General features: G+C 56.8%; 1 protein-coding gene across 3 annotated transcripts in view; it reads right to left on the reverse strand.

Moving 5' to 3' along the window:
* Positions 1–801: 801 nt before the first annotated feature.
* Positions 802–20754, reverse strand: part of LOC114809182 (rho GDP-dissociation inhibitor 2) — a 30681-nt gene continuing 10728 nt past the window's right edge. The window contains exons 1-6 of one of the 3 annotated variants that reach the window (XM_029058431.2): positions 20300–20393; positions 17078–17267; positions 14848–14931; positions 3888–3964; positions 3074–3137; positions 802–1191 (exon numbers count right to left, since the gene is read on the reverse strand). In XM_029058431.2, coding sequence (XP_028914264.1) covers positions 992–1191; positions 3074–3137; positions 3888–3964; positions 14848–14931; positions 17078–17261 — 609 coding nt within the window. In that variant the 5' untranslated portion in view covers positions 17262–17267; positions 20300–20393 and the 3' untranslated portion in view covers positions 802–991. Of the gene's footprint in view, positions 1192–3073; positions 3138–3887; positions 3965–14847; positions 14932–17077; positions 17268–20299; positions 20394–20754 lie in introns of those variants that run through there. The other 2 variants (XM_029058430.2, XM_029058432.2) reach the window with 2 other exon arrangements.

Raw genomic sequence — 20754 nt, forward strand, 5'->3', positions numbered from 1 at the left:
CTGAATCAAATCAGAATCAGAATAACGATAACAACGACAATAATAATTACGGTCTTTATTAAGCGTTTACTGTGTGCCAAGCTCTGTACTAAGCTCCGGGGTAAATCCAAGATAATCGAGGAGGACACAGCCCCAGTCTCACAGGGGCCTCACTGCCTAAGTAGGAGGGAGTAGGATTGAATCCCCATTATACGGACGAGGAAACGGAGACCCAGAGAAGTGAGTTGCTCAAGGTCACACGGCAGGCAACTGGAGGAGCCGGGATTAGAACCCAGGCCCCGGGCTCTTTCCGCTAGGCGGCACTGCTTTTCTGGCCCTCGGGGATCCGCGGTTGGGGGGAGGGACAGCCGTACAAGAGCAATTGATAGAGTGACTGATCGATCGGTGGCTGGTTTTCCATCTTTGGTCCTGGGGGGAGCCAGGGGTGGGGGAGGGCTGGGGCGAAAGGGAGAAGAGGGGTGATCGAGCCCCCCGAACTGAGAGAAGGGGAGGCCTCGGCTGAGGCAACGGTGTTTATTCCACTAAGGGTTCTTGGCCTTGGGCACACGAGGAGGGTCCCGGGAGGGCTCGGCTGTCAGGGGATTCGGGAATGGGTTGGAGGGGGGCCGATCTGAGTCTTCTCCGAGGCCTGCTCGCTGTGGGGCAGGAGGAAGGGCAGTGTAGGGGAGGGGGCTGAGGGAGGGGTGACCTCAGGCCGGGGAGGCCGACGTTGAGGAGCGGTCAGAGATCCGCTCCGGACAGGGGGCAGAGCAAGGGGCGAGTCTCGGTGGGTACCTGGGGAGTCCCGGGACTCTTGGCAATGTGCACGAGGAGGGCTTTGAGCTGGGCCAGAGGGCGAGTCGGGGGTCGACAGGGCCGGGGGCATCGGGAAGAGGGGCTGGGCCGAGGTCCAGAGGAGGAGGAGGGGCAGCAGAGCTGGGCGGGCGGGGGGCCGGCCGGGTCCCCCACCCGACGGGAGGCGGGAGGGTCTGGGAGGGGGCGGCCGGGAGGCTCACTCGGTCCACTCCTTCTTGATGGACAGGGTCCACTCCCAGGTGAGGTGGTCGTGCTTGTCGTCGTCGGTGAAGAAGGACTTGTTGTGATAGGTGCCCCGAGCCAGCATGCCCTTCGGGGCCTCCTCCGGAGGGGTCAGAAACTCGTACTCTTGGGGCCGAGGGCCGTAGCTGCCCACCATGAACGTCGCTTTGTCCACTGTGGGGACGGGACAGGGGTCTGAGAGGGAGCGGGGGCGGGCGGCGCCGGGGAGACGGGACGGGGGCCCCGAGAGGACGTGGGGGGCCGCTGGGGAGACGGGACAGGGTCCTGAGAGGGAGCGGGGGCTGCTGGAAAGACAAGAGAAAGGCCCGAGGGGGAGTTGGGGGGCTACTGGGTGGGGGCTGCTGCTGGGAGGACAGGAGAAGGGCTTGAGAGGGAGTAGGGGGGCTCCAGGGAGACGAGACAGGGGTCTGAGAGGGAGCGAGAGCTTCTGGGGAGACAGGAGAAGGGCCTGAAAGGGAGTAGGGGGCCTCCTGGGAGACAGGTCAGGGGCCTGAGAGGGAATGGGGGTGGACTGAGAGGGAGGGAGAGCTTCTGGGGAGACAAGACAGGGGTCTGAGAGGGAGCAGGGATGGCTGGGGAGACAGGAGAAGGGCCTGAGAGGGAGTGGGAGTTTGCTGGGGGGGCCCGAGGAGGGGCCTAAGGGGGAGCAGAGGCCACTGGGGGGGACAGGACAGGGGCTTAAGGGGGAGCAGAGGCCACTGGGAGGACGGGACTGGGGTTTGAGAGGGAGCGAGGGCTACTGGGGAGACAGAACACGGGTCTGAAAGGGAGCAAGGGCCCACCGGGGGGGACGGGGCAGGGGTCTGAGAGAGACCAGGGGCTGCTGGGGAGACAGAGAAGGGTCTGAGAGGGAGTAGGGGGCTTCCAGGGAGACAGGACAGGGGCCCGAGAGGGAGCGGGGGCCGCCATGGAGATGGGACGGGGGCCTAAGAGGGAGTGAGTGCTTCTGGGGAGACATGACAGGTCCTAGGAGGGAGAGGGGACTGCTGGGGAGACAGGACAGGGGTCTGAGAGGGCTTAGGGGGGCTCCAGGGAGACAGGACAGGGGTCTGAGAGGGAGCGAGGGCTACTGGGGAGACAGGACAGGGGTCTGAGAGGGAGCGAGGGCTACTGGGGAGACAGGACAGGGGTCTGAGAGGGAGCGGGGACGGCTGAGGAGACAGGAGAGGGGCCTGAAAGGGAGCGGGGGCTTGCTGGGGGGACAGGACAGGGGCCAAAGGGGGAGCAGAGACCACTGGGAGGACGGGACTGGGGATTGAGAGGGAGCGAGGGCTACTGGGGAGACACAACACGGGCCTGAAAGGGAGCGAGGGGCTACCGGGGGCGGAGGGGACAGGACAGGGGTCCGAGAGGGAGCGGGGGGTGCTGTGAGCTGTCTCCGGGAACGGAAGGAGGCTACCAGAGGGGCAAGGCTCGAGGGGCCGGCTCTCTGTGGAGGGGGAGTGAAACGGATGGATGAGGGGAGCCCGATGGAGAGGGGGGAGGGGGGACCTCCACGGGGAGAGCGAAGTGGGCGAGCTGCACGGGGGAGGGGGGCTGGAGAAGCGGATGAGACCCGGCTGGAGAAACGGAGGAGATGGCAAGGTGGGAAGGGAGCGGAGGGTCGGCTGGGCGGTGAACGCTCACCCAGGCCCGGCGGTGTAATCATAATAATAATGATGTTGGTATCTGTTAAGCGCTTCCTATGTGCAGAGCACTGTTCTAAGCGCTGGGGCAGTTACAGGGTCATCAGGTTGCCCCACGTGAGGCTCCCAGTCTTCATCCCCATTTTCCAGAGGAGGGAACTGAGGCCCAGAGGAGTTAAGTGACCTGCCCACAGTCACACAGCTGCCAAGGGGCAGAGCCGGGATTCAAACCCGTGACCTCTGAGTCCCAAGCCCGGGCTCTTTCCACGGAGCCACGCTGCTTCTGTACACGCTCACCAGTCGGCCACGCGGTGCACACTCACCAGGGAGCAGTGCGGTGCACGCTCACCGGAGAGGCCCGAGGCCGCCGGCGGCTCTGGCTGGGAGGAGAGGGTCCTGGGCCCCCTTACCTTTCACCCCCGTCCGGTAGGTGTGCTGCACGTACTTAAGGCCGGACACAATGTCCTTGTTGACCTGCCGGGAGGAAATGATCCGTGTGACTCAATAATAATAATAATCGTGATGCTTGTTATGCCCTTACTACGTGTCGGGCGCCGCTGACGACGACGACGGTGTTTCTTAAGCGCTCACTACGTGCCGAGCACCGTTTTAAGCGTTTAGACTGTGAGCCCCTCAGGGATTGTCTCTATTTGTCGCCGAATTGTCCATTCCAAACACTTAGTCCAGTGCTCGGCAGGCACATAGTAAGCGCTCAATAAATACGGTTGAATGAATGAAGCTCTGGGGGAGGTACGGGGTCATCAGGTGGTCCCATGCGAGGCTCACAGTCTTCATCCCCATTTGACAGATGAGGGAACTGAGGCCCAGAGAAGTGGAGTGACTGGCCCGAAGTCACACAGCTGAGAAGTGGCGGAGCCGGAATTAGAACCCGTGTCCTCTGACTCCCAAGCCCGGGCTCTTGCCGCTGAGCCGCGCTGCTTCTCTAAGCGCTGAGGTGGATACAAGCTGATCGGGTTGGACCCAGTCCCTGGCCCACATGGGGCTCACGGTCTAATCGGGACGGACAAAAAACAAAACAAGCTGGGATCCACCCCAGCGCTTAGTACAGTGCCTGCCACATAGCAAGCGCTTAACAAATCCCATAATAATAATTATTATTATTATAATTAGTCCCAGCCAGCCCCGAGCCAGGCCCAGCCCGGCCCAGCTACCCCCAGCCGGACCCCTGACCCCCGCCAGGCCCCGACGGTCCTGGAGACCTACTTTGAAATGGATTTTGACTCGGTATTCCACGCCCTCCTTGAGAACGAAGGTCTCCTTCTTAAGGGCTTCCAGGTCCCCTGTGGAGAAGGAAAGGTTTGGGCAGACAGTTAGCGCTCTGGCAAACGGGCCGGGGCAAGCTGGAACGGGCCGGAGCATCCCGTCTCTTGTCTTGGTAAACCACGGAGGTCTCCCTTTGGATTCAGCCCACTCCCCCCATTCAGTAGTATTTATTGAGCGCTTACTATGTGCACAGCACTGGACTAAACGCTTGGAATGAACGAGTCGGCAACAGGTAGAGACGGTCCCCGCCGTTTGACGGGCTCACGGTCTCATCGGGGGAGACGGACGGACGAGAACGATGGCGATAGATAGAGTCGAGGGGAAGAACGTCTCGTAAAACAATGGCAACTAAATAGACCAACGGCCTCCCTCCTCAAATCCAACAGACAGTGACTCTCTTCTCCCCCGTGTTCGAAGTCTTATTGAAAGCCCACCTCCTCCAAGAGGCCCTCCCTGACTAAATCCCGATTTTTCCTCATCTCCCCCTCCCTCCGGCGTCACCCCGACTCGCTCCCTTTCCTCATCCCCCTCCCGGCCCCGCGCCGCTTACCTCCACATCCCTCATTTATTTATTTCTATTCATATCTATCTCCCCTCTAGACTGTCAGCTCATTGCGGGCAGGGAATGTCAGTGTTGTTATATTTTACTTTCCCAAGCGCTTAGTACAGGGCTCTGCACGCAGTAAGGGCTTAATAAATACGACCGAATGAAGGAATAAATGACTGAATGAACAGCCAGAGGCCTTCTTGACCCTTATAATGTTGGGATGGCAGCGGTTGCGGCTGAGGGCTGAGGTTGTGACTCATTCCTTCCTTCATTCAGTGGTATTTATTGAGCGCTTACTGTGTGCAGAGCACTGGACTAAGCGCCTGGAAAGTACAGCTGGGCCACAGAGAGAGACCATCCCTACCCAACGACGGGCTTGCGGTCTAGAAGGGGGGAGACAGACAACGAAACATGACAAGTAGACAGGCATCGATAGCCTCAAAATAAATAGAACCATAAATGCACGTCATTAATAAAATAAATAGAATAATAAATATGTACAAATGTACATAAGTGCTGTGGGGAGGGGAAGGGGGAAGAGCAGAGGGAGGGAGTCGGGGCGATGGGGAGGGGAGGAGGAGCAGAGAAAAAGGGAGGGCTCAGTCTGGGAAGGCCTCCTGGAAGAGGTGATTAGATTAGACCGTAAGCCCGTCAAACGGCAGGGACCGTCTCTATCTGTTGCCGACTTGTTCATCCCAAGCGCTATGCTCTGCACATAGTAAGCGCTCAATAAATACTATTGAATGAATGAATGAATGAAAGGTGAGCTCTCAGTAGGGTTCACAATCTTCATCTCCATTTTACAGATGAGGTAACTGAGGCACAGGGAAATTAAACGACTTGCCCAAGGTCACACAGCAGGCAAGGCCTTCCCGGACTGAGCCCCCCTTTTCCTCTGCTCCTCCTCCCCTCCCCTTCACCCCGACTCCCTCCTTCTGCTTTACCCCCCGCCCCCCGCCCCACGGCACTCGTGCATATACCTGTGCCTATTTATTATTTTATTATTCTACTTCTTTTATTAATGATGTGTATAGATCTATCGTTCTATTTATATTGACGCTATTGATGCCCGTCTACTTGTTTTGTTTCGTTGTCTGTCTCCCCCTTCTAGACCGCGAGCCCGTCGCTGGGCAGGGATCGTCTCTATCTGTTGCCCAGTTGTACTTTCCAAGCGCTTAGTACAGTGCTCTGCACACAGTAAGCGCTCAATAAATACGATCGAATGAAGGAATGAATGAATGAAAGTAGCAGAGCTGCGATTAGAACTCAGGTCCTTCTGACTTTCAGGTCCACGCTCTATCCTTTACGCCACGGTGCTTCTCCTAATCAGGTCAAGAGCCTAGCTCTGTCCACTAGGCGACCCTGCTTCTCATCTAATAACAATAAATAATAATAATAATTGCATCCATCTCCATCTCCACCCGCTCCTTCGGAGAACTCATCCGCTCCCACGGCTTCGACTATCATCTTTACGCGGATGACCCCCAAATCTGCCCCTCCTCCCCCGACCTCTCCCCCTCCCTCCAGGCTGGTATCTCCTCCTGCCTCCAGGACGTCTCCACCTGGAAGCCCTCCCGCCACCTAAAACTCAACATGGCCCAAACTGAGCTCCTTCTCTTCCCTCCCAAACCCTGTGCTCTCCCCGACTTCCCCGTCACTGTGGACGGCACCACCGTCCTTCCCGTCTCACAGGCCCGCAACCTCGGCGTCATCCTGGACTCCGCTCTCTCCCGACTCCCTCCCTTTGCTCTACCCCGCTACTCGCCCCACGGCACTTGTGCGTATATACGTACACAGCTATAATTCTATTTATTTAGATCGATGCCTGTTTATTTCTCTCGATGTGCATATATCTCTAATTTCTATTTATTTATATCGACGCTATTGATGCCTGTTTCCTTGTTTTGCTGCCTGTCTCCCCCCTTCTAGACTGTGAGTCTGTTGTTGGGCAGGGATGGTCTCTCTTTGTTGCTGAACTCTACTTTCCAGGCGCTTAGTACAGTGCTCTGCACAGGGTAAGCGCCCAATAAATACGATTGAATGAATGAATCCAACCTTCGCCGCATCTTTAGAATCCAAAGCAGTGTGGCTTGGTGGATAGAGCCTGGGCCTGGGAGTCAGAAGGACCTGGATCCTCACCCCCGCTCGGGCCTCGGTGACCTCATCCGTAAAATGGGAATTAAGACTACGAGCCCCATGTGGGGCAGGACTGGGGCCAATCTGATGGACTTCCATCTACTCCAGTGCTTAGAACAGAGCTTGGCACCTAGTAAAGGCTTCGTTATTATTATTATTAATTTGAATTGCCCCCAGGCTCACCCAAGCGCTCGTTCCATCTCGCCTCGACTACCGCATCTGTTTCTGGGTTGACCTCCTCGCCTCCTTCGATCACCCCACTCCAGTCCATAATACACTTGGCTGCCTGGGATGTTTTTCTAAAAAAAAATTCAGGTCACGTCTCCCCACTCCTCAAGGACCCCGAGTGGTTGCCCATCTACCTCCACGTCAAACAGAAACTCCTCCCCGTCGGCAACAAGGCGCTCGATCAGCTCTTCCCCTCCTATCTTACTTTACTGAACGACTACAGCCCAGCCTGCACGCTCTGCTCCTCGAATGCTAACCTAGTCGGTCGGTTGTATTTATGGAGCGCTTACTCTGTGCAGAGCACTGTACCAAGCACTTGGGAGAGGATAATATCATACTATAACGGAGACATTTCCCTGCCCACAACGAGCTGATGGTCTAGAGCGGGGGACAGACATTAATTTAAATAAATAAATGACAGATATGGATTAGAGTGGTGTGGGGCTGGGAGGGGGGGACGAATAAAGGGAGACGGGGCGACGCAGATGGGAGAGAGAGAAGAGGAAAGAAGGAGGCAGTCGGGGAAGGCCTCTTGGAGGAGGTGGGCCTGCAGTAAGGCTTCGAAGGAGGGGAGAGGAATCGTCTGTGGGATTTGAGGCGGGAGGGCCTTCCGGGCCGGAGGCGGGATGTGGCTGAGGGGTCGGCGATGAGATCAACGAGGTCGAGGTTCAACGAGAGGGTTGGCACTAGAGGAACGAAGTTTGCGGGCGGGGATTTAGTCGGAGAGCAGTGAGGTGAGGTAATCATAATAATGACGGCGTTTCTTAAGCACTTACTATGTGCCAAGGACTGTTCTAAGCGCTGGTAGAAGGGGCGAGGCGATGGACTGCTTTAAAGCCAATGGACAGGAGTTTCTGTTTGATCTGGAGGTGGATGGGCAGCCCCTGCAGGGTCTTAAGGAGCGAGGAACCGTGGTCTGAATGTTTTTGAAGGAAAATGACGCAGGCGGCAGAGTGAAGTCTGGACCGGAGTGGGGAGAGACAGGAGGCGGGGAGGTCAGCGAGGAGGCTGATACAGTCATCCAGGAGGGAGAGGAGAAAGGCTTGGATTAACGTGGCAGTCGTTCGGATGGAGAGGAAAGGGCGGATTTTAGCCACGTTGTGAATGTTAGTGATGGACTGAATAATGTGGGTTGAGTGTGAGAGAGAAGACAAGGATGATGCCCAGGTCACGGGCTTGTGAGATAGGAAAGACGGCGGTGCCGTCTGCAGTGACGGGAAAGTCAGGGGGAGGACGGGGTTTGGGTGGGACGATAAGGAGCTCGGTTTTAGACGTGTTAGGTTTGTGGTGATAGGAGAAATCAAGATGCCTTGAAGGCAGGAGGAAATGTGAGATGGCAGAGGGGGAGAGAGATCGGGGCTGGAGAGGGAGATATTTGGGTATCGTGGGAGTCGAAGCCGCGGGAGCGGACGAGTTCTCCGAGGGAGCGGGTGGAGATGGAGAAGAGAAGGGGACCCGGGACCGAGCCTCGAGGGACCCCCACGGTGAGGGGGTGGGAGGCGGAGGAGGAGCCCCCCGAGGAGACGGAGGAGGAGCCGCCGGAGATGGAGGAGGAGAACCAGGAGGGGACGGGGTCAGCGAAGATGAGGAGGGATGATGTTTCCAGGAGAAGAAGGTGGGCCACAGTGTCGAAGGCAGCCAAGAGGTGGAGGATGAGGACGGAGGCAAGAAGGAGGTCATCGGTGACCCTTGAGAGGGCCGTATCACTTCCCCTTCGCTCCACAGAAACGGCCACAGAAAGGGAGGGAGGAAGGGACTTGGCAAGTGTTTTGATAAGGGGCGAAGGAATGGGGTCGGATATGCAGGTGGAGAGGGTGGATTCTGAGAGGAGGCGGGAGACCTCCTCTGGAGATCTTGCTGGGAAAGATGGGCGAGGGGAAGAAGGGGCAGGAAGAGGGAAGGCCCGGGGAGGGAGTTAAACATCTGGAGCAACTGCCGTGGGGCAGGGCTGTCAGGAAGGATGGGGAAATGACGTTTCCGGGCAGAGGGAGCGGAAATGAAACTCGCAAGGATAAACCTGAAGAGGGTGAAATCGACTCGATATCTGGATTTCCACCAGCAGCGCTCTGAGGCTCGTAGGCAAGAGCGAAGGAGGCGGACGGTGCGGGCGATCCAGGGATGTGGGTTGGTGATACGAGATGGGCGAAGGAGCGAGGAGAGAGGGTGGGGTGGAAAGCGTCAATTTGGTCATCACGGGCAGGTCGTTTGGGGTCTGGGGGCTAAATGGGGCCCGATGACTTGAGAGAATACAGCATGGGGGTCAAAAGAGGAGAGGTCTCCGTGGAGGAACAGAATCGATTTGCGGGGCGGAGGCGGGTGGGAGAGAAGGCGGGTGAGCGTGGCCAGAGAGAAGGATTTCAGAGTCGTTGAGGGTAGGGACTTCTAAACTTTCGGAGAAGCAGCGTGGCTCAGTGGCAAGAGCCCGGCCTTGGGAGTCAGCGGTCGTGGATTCTAATCCCGCCCCCTCCACTTGTCAGCTGTGTGACCTTGGGCACGACACCTCTGGGCCTCAGTGACCTCATCTGTAAAAATGAGGACTAAAAAATGTGAGCCCCACGTGGGACAACCTGATGACCTTGTATCTCCCCCAGCCCTTAGAACAGTGCTCGGCACACAGTAAGCGCTTAACAAATGCCATCATCATTATTATTATTATTATTCATTCAATCATATTTATGGAACGCTTACTATGTGCAGAGCACTTATTATTATTGTTTCATCTCCTCCAAGAGGCCTTCCCTGACTAGATCTTCATTTCCCCATCCTATTGGCCTTCCCCTCCGCATCGGATCCGTGCTTGGCTTTGTTCCCTTTAAATATTTTGACATACACCCCACCTCAGCCCCCCAATCTTGATGTCTGTCTCCTTCTACTCAGCTGCTTTCGCCTCCTCTAATTAATTTTCATGTCCGTTCCCGCCTTCTGGACCGTAAGATCCTTGTGACCGTATCTGTTAGATGCTCAGTCTGTGCCAAGCTCTGGGGTCGAAAGGAGATCATGGGGTCAGACAGAGTTCCCTTTCCCTCATTAGACTCACGTTCTAAGTGGAAGGGAGAAGAGGTAACTGTCACTTATCTGCTGTGTGACCTTGGGCAAGTCACTTTACTTCTCCGGGCCTCCATTCCCTCATCTGGAAAATGGGGATGAAGACCGGGAGCCCCACGGGGGACGGGGACTGCGTCCAACCCCATTTGCTCGTATCCACCCCAGTGCTTAGTACAGGGCCTGGCACATAAATTTATTGCTTTGTTCTTGTCCGTCTCCCCCGATTAGACCGTAAGCCCGTCAAAGGGCAGGGACTGTCTCTATCTGTTGCCGATTTGTCCATTCCAAGCGCTCAGTACAGTGCTCTGCACGTAGTGAGTGCTCAATAAATACTATTGAATGAATGAATGAACATAGTGAGCGCTTAGCAAATATCAGTCATTATTATTATCTGAGGAAACTGATGCACAGAGAAGTTAAGTGACTTGCCCAAGGTCATACAGCAGGCAAATGACAGGACTGGGACTAGAACCCGATCTAATCTATGCTGTGTGACCTTGGGCAAGTCCCTGTGCCTCAGTTACCTCATCTGTAAAACGGGGAATGAGATTGCGAGCCCCATGTGGGAAAGGGATGGTGTTCAACCCGATTTGTTTCTATCCCCCCCCCCCGCTCAGCGCTTAGTACAGTGTCTTCCACACAGTGAGTGCTTAACAAATATCATTGTTATTATCATTGATGATGATGATGGTATTTGTTAAGCGCTTACTGTGTGCCAAGCACTGTTCCAGGCACCGGGGGAGACACAGGGTCATCAGTTTGTCCCACGTGAGGCTCACGGGGTTTTCATCCCCATTTGACAGATGAGGGAACTGAGGCCCAGAGAAGTGAAGTGACTTGCTCAAAGTCACCCAGCTGACAAGTGGCGGAGCCGGGATTAGAACCCACGACCCCTGATTCCGAAGCTCGGGCTCTTTCCACTGAGCCGCGCTGCTTCTAGTCATTATTAAGTGCTCATTTCACTGCAAGACAGGCAGACAGACAAGCGAAAGGAAAGTAGGTAGATGAAGACAGAGAAGCAGAATGGCCTCGTGGGTAGAACCCGGGCCCGGGAGTCAGAAGACCTGGATTCTAATCCCGGCTCCGCCACTTGCCTATTGTGTGACCTTGAGCAAGTCATTTCAAGTCATTCCAAGAAGCCTTCCCTGACTAAGCCCCCCTTTCCCCTTCCGCGTCCCCCCGACTCGCTCTAATCCCGGCTCCGCCCCTTGCCAGCCGTGTGACCTCGGGCAACGTCCCTTGGCTTCTCTGGGCCTCAGTTCCCTCATCTGGAAAAGGGGGATGAATCCTGGAAGCCTCACAGGGGACCCCCCCCCGCCCCGATCACCCCAGCGCTTAGAACGGTGCTCGGCACCGAGTAAGCGCTTAGCAAATAGCAACATTACATACCCCCGAGTATTTAAGAAAGAAAGAAAAGAGGCCGAGAGACAGAGGGAGAGGACTGGGGTTAGACGGGCTTTTGACTGTGGGAGGCGGGCACGTGGTGAAGATGCTCGGCGAGCACCGAGGTGCGGGCTCCGGTTTCGATGGGAGAGGAAGTGACTACCTCCCCTTCTCATTTCCTGCCTCGCGCCAGGAGCCCTTATAAGGCCGTGTCCCCCGACCGGCCGGGCCTCCACGCTGACAAAGACCCTCTGCTGCCCGGAAGGCTCTGTCCCAGCATCCTCTAAAGACTCCCTCCCTCCTCAGAAACCTTTGCCTTCCAGAACCTCCTCCTACGAGCACCGCCTGCTTCCAGGCCTCCTTCTTCTACTCTCTTCTATTCCCCGACTCCTCGGCTCCCAGAGCCCTCTGCTTCAAAACCTTTGCTCCCTAGAGCCGAGCCTCCGCCTCCAAGAACGCTCTACTCCCGGAATCCTCCACTCTCGCTACGCTTTGATCCCCCGAAACTTCGGTTCCACGATGTTCCAGTTCCGCTATCTTTGGGTCCCGGAATCCTCTGCCTCCAGGACCCTCTGTTCTCTGCCAAGACCCCTCTGCTTCCAGAATCCTCTTTGTCCAAGACCCCTCTGTTCCCAGAATCCTCTGCCCCCAGGACCCCTCTGCTCCCAGAATCCTCTGCTCTCCTCCAAGACCCCTCTGCTCCCAGAATTCTCTGCTCCAAGACCCCTCTGCTCCCAGAATCCTCTTTGTCCAAGACCCCTCTGCTCCCAGAATCCTCTGCTCTCCTCCAAGACCCCTCTGTTCCCAGAATCCTCTGCCCCCAGGACCCCTCTGCTCCCAGAATCCTCTGCTCTCCTCCAAGACCCCTCTGCTCCCAGAATTCTCTGCCTCCAAGACCGCTCTGCTTCCAGAATCCTCTTTGTCCAAGACCCCTCTGCTCCCAGAATCCTCTGTTCTCCGCCAAGACCCCTCTGTTCCCAGAATCCTCTGCCCCCAGGACCCCTCTGCTCCCAGAATCCTCTCCGCCAAGACCCCTCTGCTCCCAGAATCCTCTGCCTCCAAGACCCCTCTGCTCCCAGGACCCTCTGCTCTCCTCCAAGACCCCTCTGCTCCCAGAATCCTCTGCTCTCCTCCAAGACCCCTCTGCTCCCAGAATCCTCTTTGTCCAAGACCCCTCTGCTCCCAGAATCCCCCGCTCCAAGACCCCTCTGCTCCCAGAATCCTCTGCTCTCCGCCAAGACCCCTCTGCTCCCAGAATCCTCTGCCTCCAAGACCCCTCTGCTCCCAGGACCCTCTGCTCTCCTCCAAGACCCCTCGGCTCCCAGAATCCTCTGTTCTCCGCCAAGACCCCTCTGCTCCCAGAATCCTCTGCCTCCAAGACCACTCTGCTCCCAGAATCCTCTTTGTCCAAGACCCCTCTGCTCCCAGAATCCTCTGCTCTCCTCCAAGACCCCTCTGCTTCCAGAATCCTCTGCCTCCAAGACCCCTTCTGCTCCCAGAATCCTCTGCCTCCAAGACGGCTCTGCTCCCAGAATCCTCTTTGTCCAAGACCCCTCTGCTCCCAGAATCCTCCACCCCCAGAGTCCGCTACTTCCCAGAACCCTCTGCTTCAGAACCCATCACTCCCAGAATCCTCTGCTCCCAGTAGCCTGTCCTGCCAGACCCCTCTGCTCCCAAACCTGCTATATTATTAGTATTATTAGTATTATTAGCATTATTATTCACACATCTGTGGCCCCATTCACACCCCTGTGGCTCAGCTTGCTCACACGTTGACTGTACACTCCCTGACTACAGGGATTACGTCGTCCCTTTCACCGTCCTCCCCCCCCCCCCCCCCGCCCAGCTCGGCACAGTGCTCTGCACAGAGTAAGCGCTCGAAACCATGGTATTCGTTAAGCGCTTACCGTGTGCCAGGCACTGTACTGAATGCCGGGGTAGATGCAAGTTAATCAGATTGGACACAGTCCAAGTCCCATGTGGGGCTCAAAATCTTACTTCCCATTTTGCAGATGTGGGAACCGAGGCCCAGAGAAGCGAAGTGACGCGCCCCAGGCCCCACAGCGGGCAAGTGCAGCTTGGCTCAGTGGCAAGAGGCCGGGCTTGGGAGTCAGAGGCCATGGGTTCGAATCCCGGAGCTGCCACTTGTCCGCTGTGTGACCGTGGGCGAGTCACTTCACTTCTCTGGGCCTCAGTTCCCTCATCTGTCGAATGGGGACGACCCGATGACGCTGTATCTCCCCCAGCGCTTAGAACAGTGCCCGGCACAGAGTAAGCGCTTAACAAACACCAACATTATCGTTATTATCAAGTGGCGGAGCCGGGATTAGAACCCAGGTCCTTCTGGCTTCCGGACCCGCGTGGTATTCAGTAGGCCACGCTGCTGCTCTGATTGATTAATTGATTGACGGACATGGGTCAATAGGCTCACGTGGTACAGTTCACACACGTGATCCATTAATTCACACTCAGGATGCAATGTTGCACATGGGATGCAGCGTGCGTGCACGGTCCAAACCATACATGGGATCTGATGTGCATCTGTGGTCCACCATGCATGCATGATAATAATGATGATGATGATGATGGTATTTGTTAGGCGCTTACTATGTGCCGAGCACCGTTCTAAGCGCTGGGGTAGACACAGGGGAATCAGGTTGTCCCCCGTGGGGCTCACGGTCTTCATCCCCATTTTACAGAGGAGGGAACAGAGGCCCAGAGAAGTGAAGCGACTTGCCCCCAGTCCCCAGCTGAGAGGTGGCGGAGTCGGGATTAGAACCCAGGTCCTCTTGAATGCCAGGCCCGGGCTCTACCCACTAGGCCACGCTGCTTCCTTGGCTGCCCTCCCTTCCTCCATCTCTCCCCGCCCACCGACCCCGGCGCCTTTGCCTCACCGTTTCTTTTGAAAGCGAAAGCAGGAGGCAGGCCTCGTGTTGGCCCCGTGAGGCGGCAGGAAATAATAATAATGTTGGTGTCTGTTAAGCGCTTACTATGTGCAGAGCACCGTTCTAAGCGCTGGGGGAGATCCGGGGTCATCAGGTCGGCCCACGTGAGGCTCCCAGGCTTCATCCCCATTTGACAGATGAGGGAACTGAGGCCCAGAGAAGTATAGAGAAGCAGCGTGGCTCAGTGGAAAGAGCCCGGGCTTGGGAGTCAGAGGTCATGAGTTCGAATCCCAGCTCTGCCACTTGTCAGCCGGGTGACCGTGGGCGAGTCACTTGACTTCTCTGGGCCTCAGTTCCCTCATCTGGAAAATGGGGATGAAGCCTGGGAGCCCCACCTGGGACAACCTGATGACCCTGTATCTCCCCCAGCGCTTAGAACAGTGCTCGGCACATAGGAAGCGCTTAACAAATACCAACATCATTATTATTAAAGTGACTTGCCCACCGTCACCCAGCTGACAAGTGGCGGAGCCGGGATTCGAACCCACGACCTCGGACTCCCAAGCCCGGGCTCTTGCCCCGGAGCCCCGCTGCTGCTCCCGCGAATGCAAACGCAAAGGAAAGGCAAGGCGACGGTCAGCCCGGGGAGGCCGGGGAGGGCGTCCAGCCCACTCACCGGTCAGGTCCATGGTGATGGGTCCCGGGGCCGTCTCGCACACCAGGGTGAGCCGGGTCACCGTCACGTTGGGGGCGTTGGGGTCTGGCGGGGGGCAAGGGCAGAGAACGCGAGAGTCAGGGGGGGACAGGCCCCTCGTCGCATCGCTCTCTCACACACGCAAACTCTCACACTCGCTCAGTCCATCGTATTTATTGAACGCTTCTTTGGCGCCCCCGGAATCCTCGGCTCCCACGGTCCCAAAACGCTCTGCTCCCGGCATCCTCCGCTCTCAGGCCTCTCATCCCCCTCACAGAGTCAGTCGATTTGTACTTATTGAGCGCTTATTGTGTGCGGGAGAGGAGATTTGGGAGAGGAAACGTAACAACAAACGACAAACACACACACACACACACACAGAGTCGATCGATCGTATTGATTGAGCGCTTACTGTGCGCGGAGCACCGTGCTAAGGGTTTGGGAGAGGAAATATAACAACAAACACACACACACAAAGAGTCGATCGATCGTATTGATTGAGCGCTTACTGTGCGCGGAGCACCGTGCTAAGGATATGGGAGAGGACATATAACAATAAACAACAAACACACACACAGAGTCAATCGATCGTATTTATTGAGTGCTTACTGTGCGCGGAGCACCGTGCTAAGGATTTGGGAGAGGACATATAGCAACAAACAACAAACACACACACACACACAAAGAGTCAATCGATTGTATTTATTGAGCGCTTACTGTGCGTGGAGCACCGTGCTAAAGATTTGGGAGAGGAAATATAACACCAAACACACACACACACAGAGTCAATCGATCGTATTTATTGAGCGCTCACTGTGTGCGGAGCACCGTGCTAAGGGTTTGGGAGAGGACATATAACACCAAACAACAAACACACACACAGAGTCAATCGATCGTATTTATTGAGCGCTTACTGTGTGCGGAGCACCGTGCTAAGGGTTTGGGAGAGGAAATATAACACCAAACACCAAACACACACACACAAAGAGTCGATCAATCGTATTTATTGAGCGCTTACTGTGCGCGGGGCACCGTGCTAAGGCTTTGGGAGAGGAAATATAACACCAAACACCAAACACACACACACACACACACACACACAGAGTCAATCGATCGTATTTATTGAGCGCTTACTGTGCGCGGAGCACCGTGCTAAGGATTTGGGAGAGGAAATATAACACCCAACACCAAACACATACACACACACAGAGGACGTATAACAATAAACAAACACAAACACACACAGAGGCAATCGATCATATTTCTTGAGCGCTTACTGTGTGCGGAGCACCGTGCTAAGGATTTGGGAGAGGAAATATAACACCCAACACCAAACACATACACACACACAGAGTCAATCGATCGCATTTACCGAGCGCTTTACTGTGCGCCCCCGGAATCCTCGGCTCCCACAGGCCGAGAAGGCTCTGCTTCCAGAATCCTCTGCGCTCAGGACCCTCTGCTAAGCACTTGGTAGAGGACAACGTATCAAGAAAAGGCACCCCCCCCACACACACACACACACACCCCCACACACACACAGAGTCAGTCGATCGTATTTACTGAGCGCCTACTGCGAGCCCTCTGCCTCCAAGAAGGCTCTGCTCCCAGACTCCTCGGCTCTCAGGACTCTCTGCTAAGCGCTCGGGAGAGGACACTAGAACAATAAAAGGCACATTTTTTCGAAGACGCACACACAAACACACACACACACACACACACAATGATACTTATTGAGCGCCTACCGCGAGCCCTCGGCCTCCAAGAAGGCTCTGCTGCTAGAATCCTCGGCTCTCAGGACACTCTGCTAAGCGCTGGGGAGAGGGCAACGCAACAGCGAACGGGCACCTTCACTCATTCCTTCAACGGTATTTACTGAGCGCTTCCCGTGCGCAGAGCCCTGTCCTAAGCGCTTGGGCGGCACAACCGGGCAACAGGGAGAGAGGCCGTCGCCGCCCACAGCGGGCTCCCGTAATGATGTTGGTGTCCGGTAGGCGCTTACTATGCGCCGAGCACCGTTCCGAGCGCCGGGGGAGATCCGGGGTCATCGGGTTGACCCAGGTGGGGCTCCCGGCCCATTTCAGAGATGAGGCGACCGAGGCCCAGAGAAGCGACGTGACTCGCCCGCGGTCCCACGGCCGCCGAGTGGGGATTCGAACCCATGACGTCGGGCCTCCCAAGCCCCTGAGCCACGCGGCTTCCCCCGACCCACCTGCCACGACGGGTCCATCCCCCAGCAGGGTCTTCTTGTACTTGGCGAGGCTTTCGTCGTCCTTGTCCATCTCCTGCAGCTCTTTCAGGGACTTCTGAGGGGGCGGCTTGTAGTTGAGCTTGCCGTCCAGCTGGTCCTCCTCCTCCTCCTCCTCCAGGCGGGGCTCCGGGCTTTTCTCCGTCATGGTCACCTGGCCGGGGGGGGGGGGGGGAGGACGAGGACGGGCTGGGGCCGGGAGGGGCGGCCCCGAGGCCCAGGCCGCGTCCGACCGTCCGGGGGGCGTCCACGGAGCCGTTATTGGGTGCGGAGCACTGTACCGAGCGCCCCGGAAGCAGATCCCGCTGGGTCCCCTGTGCCTCTCCCGGCTCCGCTTCTCCACCAGTTAAGGAGACGCGGCGTGGCCTAGTGGGTGATGATAATCACGTTGGTATCTGTGAAGCGCTTACTATGGGCCGGGCACTGTTCTGAGCGCTGGGCGAGATACAGGGTCATCGGGTCGTCCCACTTGGGGCTCCCAGTCTTCATCCCCATTTTCCAGATGAGGGAACCGAGGCCCAGAGAAGTGAAGTGACTTGCCCAAGGTCACCCAGCTGACAGGTGGCGGAGTCGGGATTAATAATAATCATGTTGGTATCTGTGAAGCGCTTACTATGTGCAGAGCGCCGTTCTAAGCGCTGGGGGAGATGCAGGGTCATCGGGTCGTGCCACCTGAGGCTCTCGGTCTGCATCCCCATTTTCCAGACGAGGAAACCGAGGCCCAGAGAAGTGAAGTGACTTGCCCGCAGTCACACAGCTGACAAGGGGCGGAGCCGGGATTCGAACCCGTGACGGGTAGAGCCCGGGCCTGGGAGTCAGAGGTCGCGGGTTCTCATCCCGGTTCCGCCCCTTGTCAGCTGTGTGACCTTGGGCAAATCACTTCACTTCTCTGGGCCTCGGTTCCCTCGTCTGGAAAATGGGGATGAAGACGGTGAGCCCCACGGGGGACGACCTGGTAAACCTGTATCTCCCCCAGCGCTTAGAACAGTGCTCGGCCCATAGTAAGCGCTTAACAGATACCAACATTATTATTGTTATTATTATTATCAGGTTGTCCCACGTGGGGCTCACAGTCTTCATCCCCCTTTTCCAGATGAGGAAACTGAGGCCCAGAGAATAGTAATAATCGTATTGGTTAAGCACTTACTTACTACATGCCAAGCACTGTTCTAAGCGCCGACAGCGAAGCGACTTGCCCACGGTCACCCAGCAGACAGGCGGCGGAGGCGGGATTAGAACCCACGTCCTCTGACCCCCCCCCCCCCCAAGCCCGGGCTCTTTCCACTGAGCCGCGCTGCTTCTCTATAAGTTGGGGACAAATAAGCTGGGGAGCGGAGAGGTTAGTCAGGGAAGGCCTTTTGGAGGAGATGTGATTTTTAAGAAGGTTTTTTGAAGAGGAGGACGGACTTCCCCCAAGGAGGAAGGACGTGGGTGAGAGGAAGATGGTGACGGGGACAAGATGGAGTCGCTTCACTTCTCTGGGCCTCAGTTCCCTCGTCTGTAAAATGGGGATGAAGACTGGGAGCCCCACGGGGGACAAGCGGTCTTGGGAGTCTTGGGATGGGGAGATAGACGTTAATAGAGATAAATAAAATAGATGTGGACGTCAGTGGTGGCGGGATGAAGAAAGGGAGCGGGTCGGGGAGATGCAGGAGGGAGGGAGAGAAGAGGAAAAGGGGGGGCAGTCAGGGAAGGCCTCTGGGAGGAGGTGGGTCTTTAGGAAGGATTTGAAGGGGGGGAAGAGGAAGGGTCTGTGGGATTTGAGGCGGGAGGGCCTTCCGGGCCGGGGGCCGGGGGGCGAGACGGGCGAGACGGAGGCCCGGGGAGGAGGTCGGCGGGAGAGGAGCGGGGCGTGCGGGCCGCCGGGGAGGAGGACGGAAGGGACCGGAGGGAGGACGGGGCCGGGGGACGGGGGGCTTTAAAGCTAATTGTTTGATGAGGAGACGGATGGGCAACCACTGGAGCTTTTTGAGGAGGGGGGTGACACGTCCCGAACGTCTCTGTAGAAAAACAATCCGGGCAGCGACTGAAAGGACCGGAGCGGGGACAGACAGGAAGTTGGGAGGTCAGCGAGGAGGCTGAGGCAGGAATGTAGGCGGGAAAGGATGGGCCATTGTTAACGTGGGACGCTTGTGTGAGGAGCACCGTACCGGGTGAGGGAACCGAGGCCCAGAGAAGCGAGGGGACGTGCCCGAAGTCACGCAGCAGACATGGGGCGGAGGTGGGATTAGAACCCAGCTCCTCCTGACTCCCGGGCCCGGGGTCGGGCCGCTGGGCCACGTTGCTCCTCCACGGGGCCCGGGGCCAAGGGCGCAGATGAGGGGAAGGGGAGAGGGAGACGGGGAAAAGAGGTTTTGATGATGGTGATGATGATGACGATGGTATCTGTTAAGCGCTCAACTGTGTGCGAGGCGCCGTACTAAGCGCTGGGGTGGATACAAGTTTTAACCGGGGAAGGCCTCCTGCAGGAGATGTGACCCTAAAAAGGCTTCTTTAACCTTCTAATTTAGGCTGCTATGGTTGATGCTGTTCCTAAGGCTATTATTGTCTTCATTTTTAATAATAATAATAATAATAATAATAACGTTGGTATCTGTTAAGCGCTTACTATGTGCCGAGCACCGCTCTAAGCGCTGGGGGAGATACAGGGTCATCGGGTTGTCCCACGGGAGGCTCACAGCCTTCTTTGATTATTTCTGTGATCGTCTTTATCGGCGCCGTCATCATTTTTATTATTACCCTTCCTATTACGCTGCAGACTACGCTCTCTCTCTCCCTCTCAGATCAGCCCGGGACTCGCTAAAAGCTAATCTCATCACACCCCGTCCCCTTCTCAACCGGAGTTCGCGGTCTGAGGAAGGAAGCGGGGTGCTTATCCCCATTCTACCGATGGGGAAACTGAGGCCTCGAGCCGTTGAGGGATCTGCCCGAGGTCACCCAGCAGGCCGGGGGCAGAACCCAGGCCCCCCGAACCCCGGCCGGTGCTCCGGGGTTACGGTGAGCCCGTCACTGGGCAGGGATCGTCTCTCTCTGGTGCCGAATTCTCCGTTCCAGGCCCTTAGTCCAGTGCCCTGCACATAGTAGGCGCTCGATAAATACGACTGAACGAATTAAAAACCCTTTCTCGATCCCACGGCTCCGCCCGGTTATCGACCCCGCTCCCTCCTGTCATCCCTGGCCAAAAACCTTGGATGAGTTGCTTGCTTTCTCTCCGCGTCCAGCTCCCGTCCTCCAAATCCCTCGCCGGCCCCCTCGGATCGGACGTCCGCCCCCTCTGCTCCTAGGAAACTTGCCGTCTCAAAGGTCACCGATGATCCCCTTCTCGCCACTGGAGAGCCATTCGCTCTCCCCCGGCTTCTTCCCCACTGCTTTCCGACACGATTCTATTTATTTCTATTGTTTTTGTCCGTCCGTCTCCCCCGATTAGACCGCGAGCCCGTCGATGGGATGGTCTCTATCTGGGCCGAATTCCAAGCGCTTCGTCCAGTGCTCTGCACCTAGGAAGCGCTCAATAAATACTATCGAAAGAACGAAAGCCCACGTCTCCCCTGTGCTAACGAAAGCCTCCCTCGACCTCCTCGGCTCCCTCCGGTTATCGCCCCGTCTCCCTCCTCCCATTCCTCTCCAGGGTCCTCCAGGGA

This window comes from Ornithorhynchus anatinus, chromosome 2, assembly GCF_004115215.2.
Source record: "Ornithorhynchus anatinus isolate Pmale09 chromosome 2, mOrnAna1.pri.v4, whole genome shotgun sequence".
Taxonomy (NCBI): Eukaryota; Metazoa; Chordata; class Mammalia; order Monotremata; family Ornithorhynchidae; genus Ornithorhynchus; species Ornithorhynchus anatinus.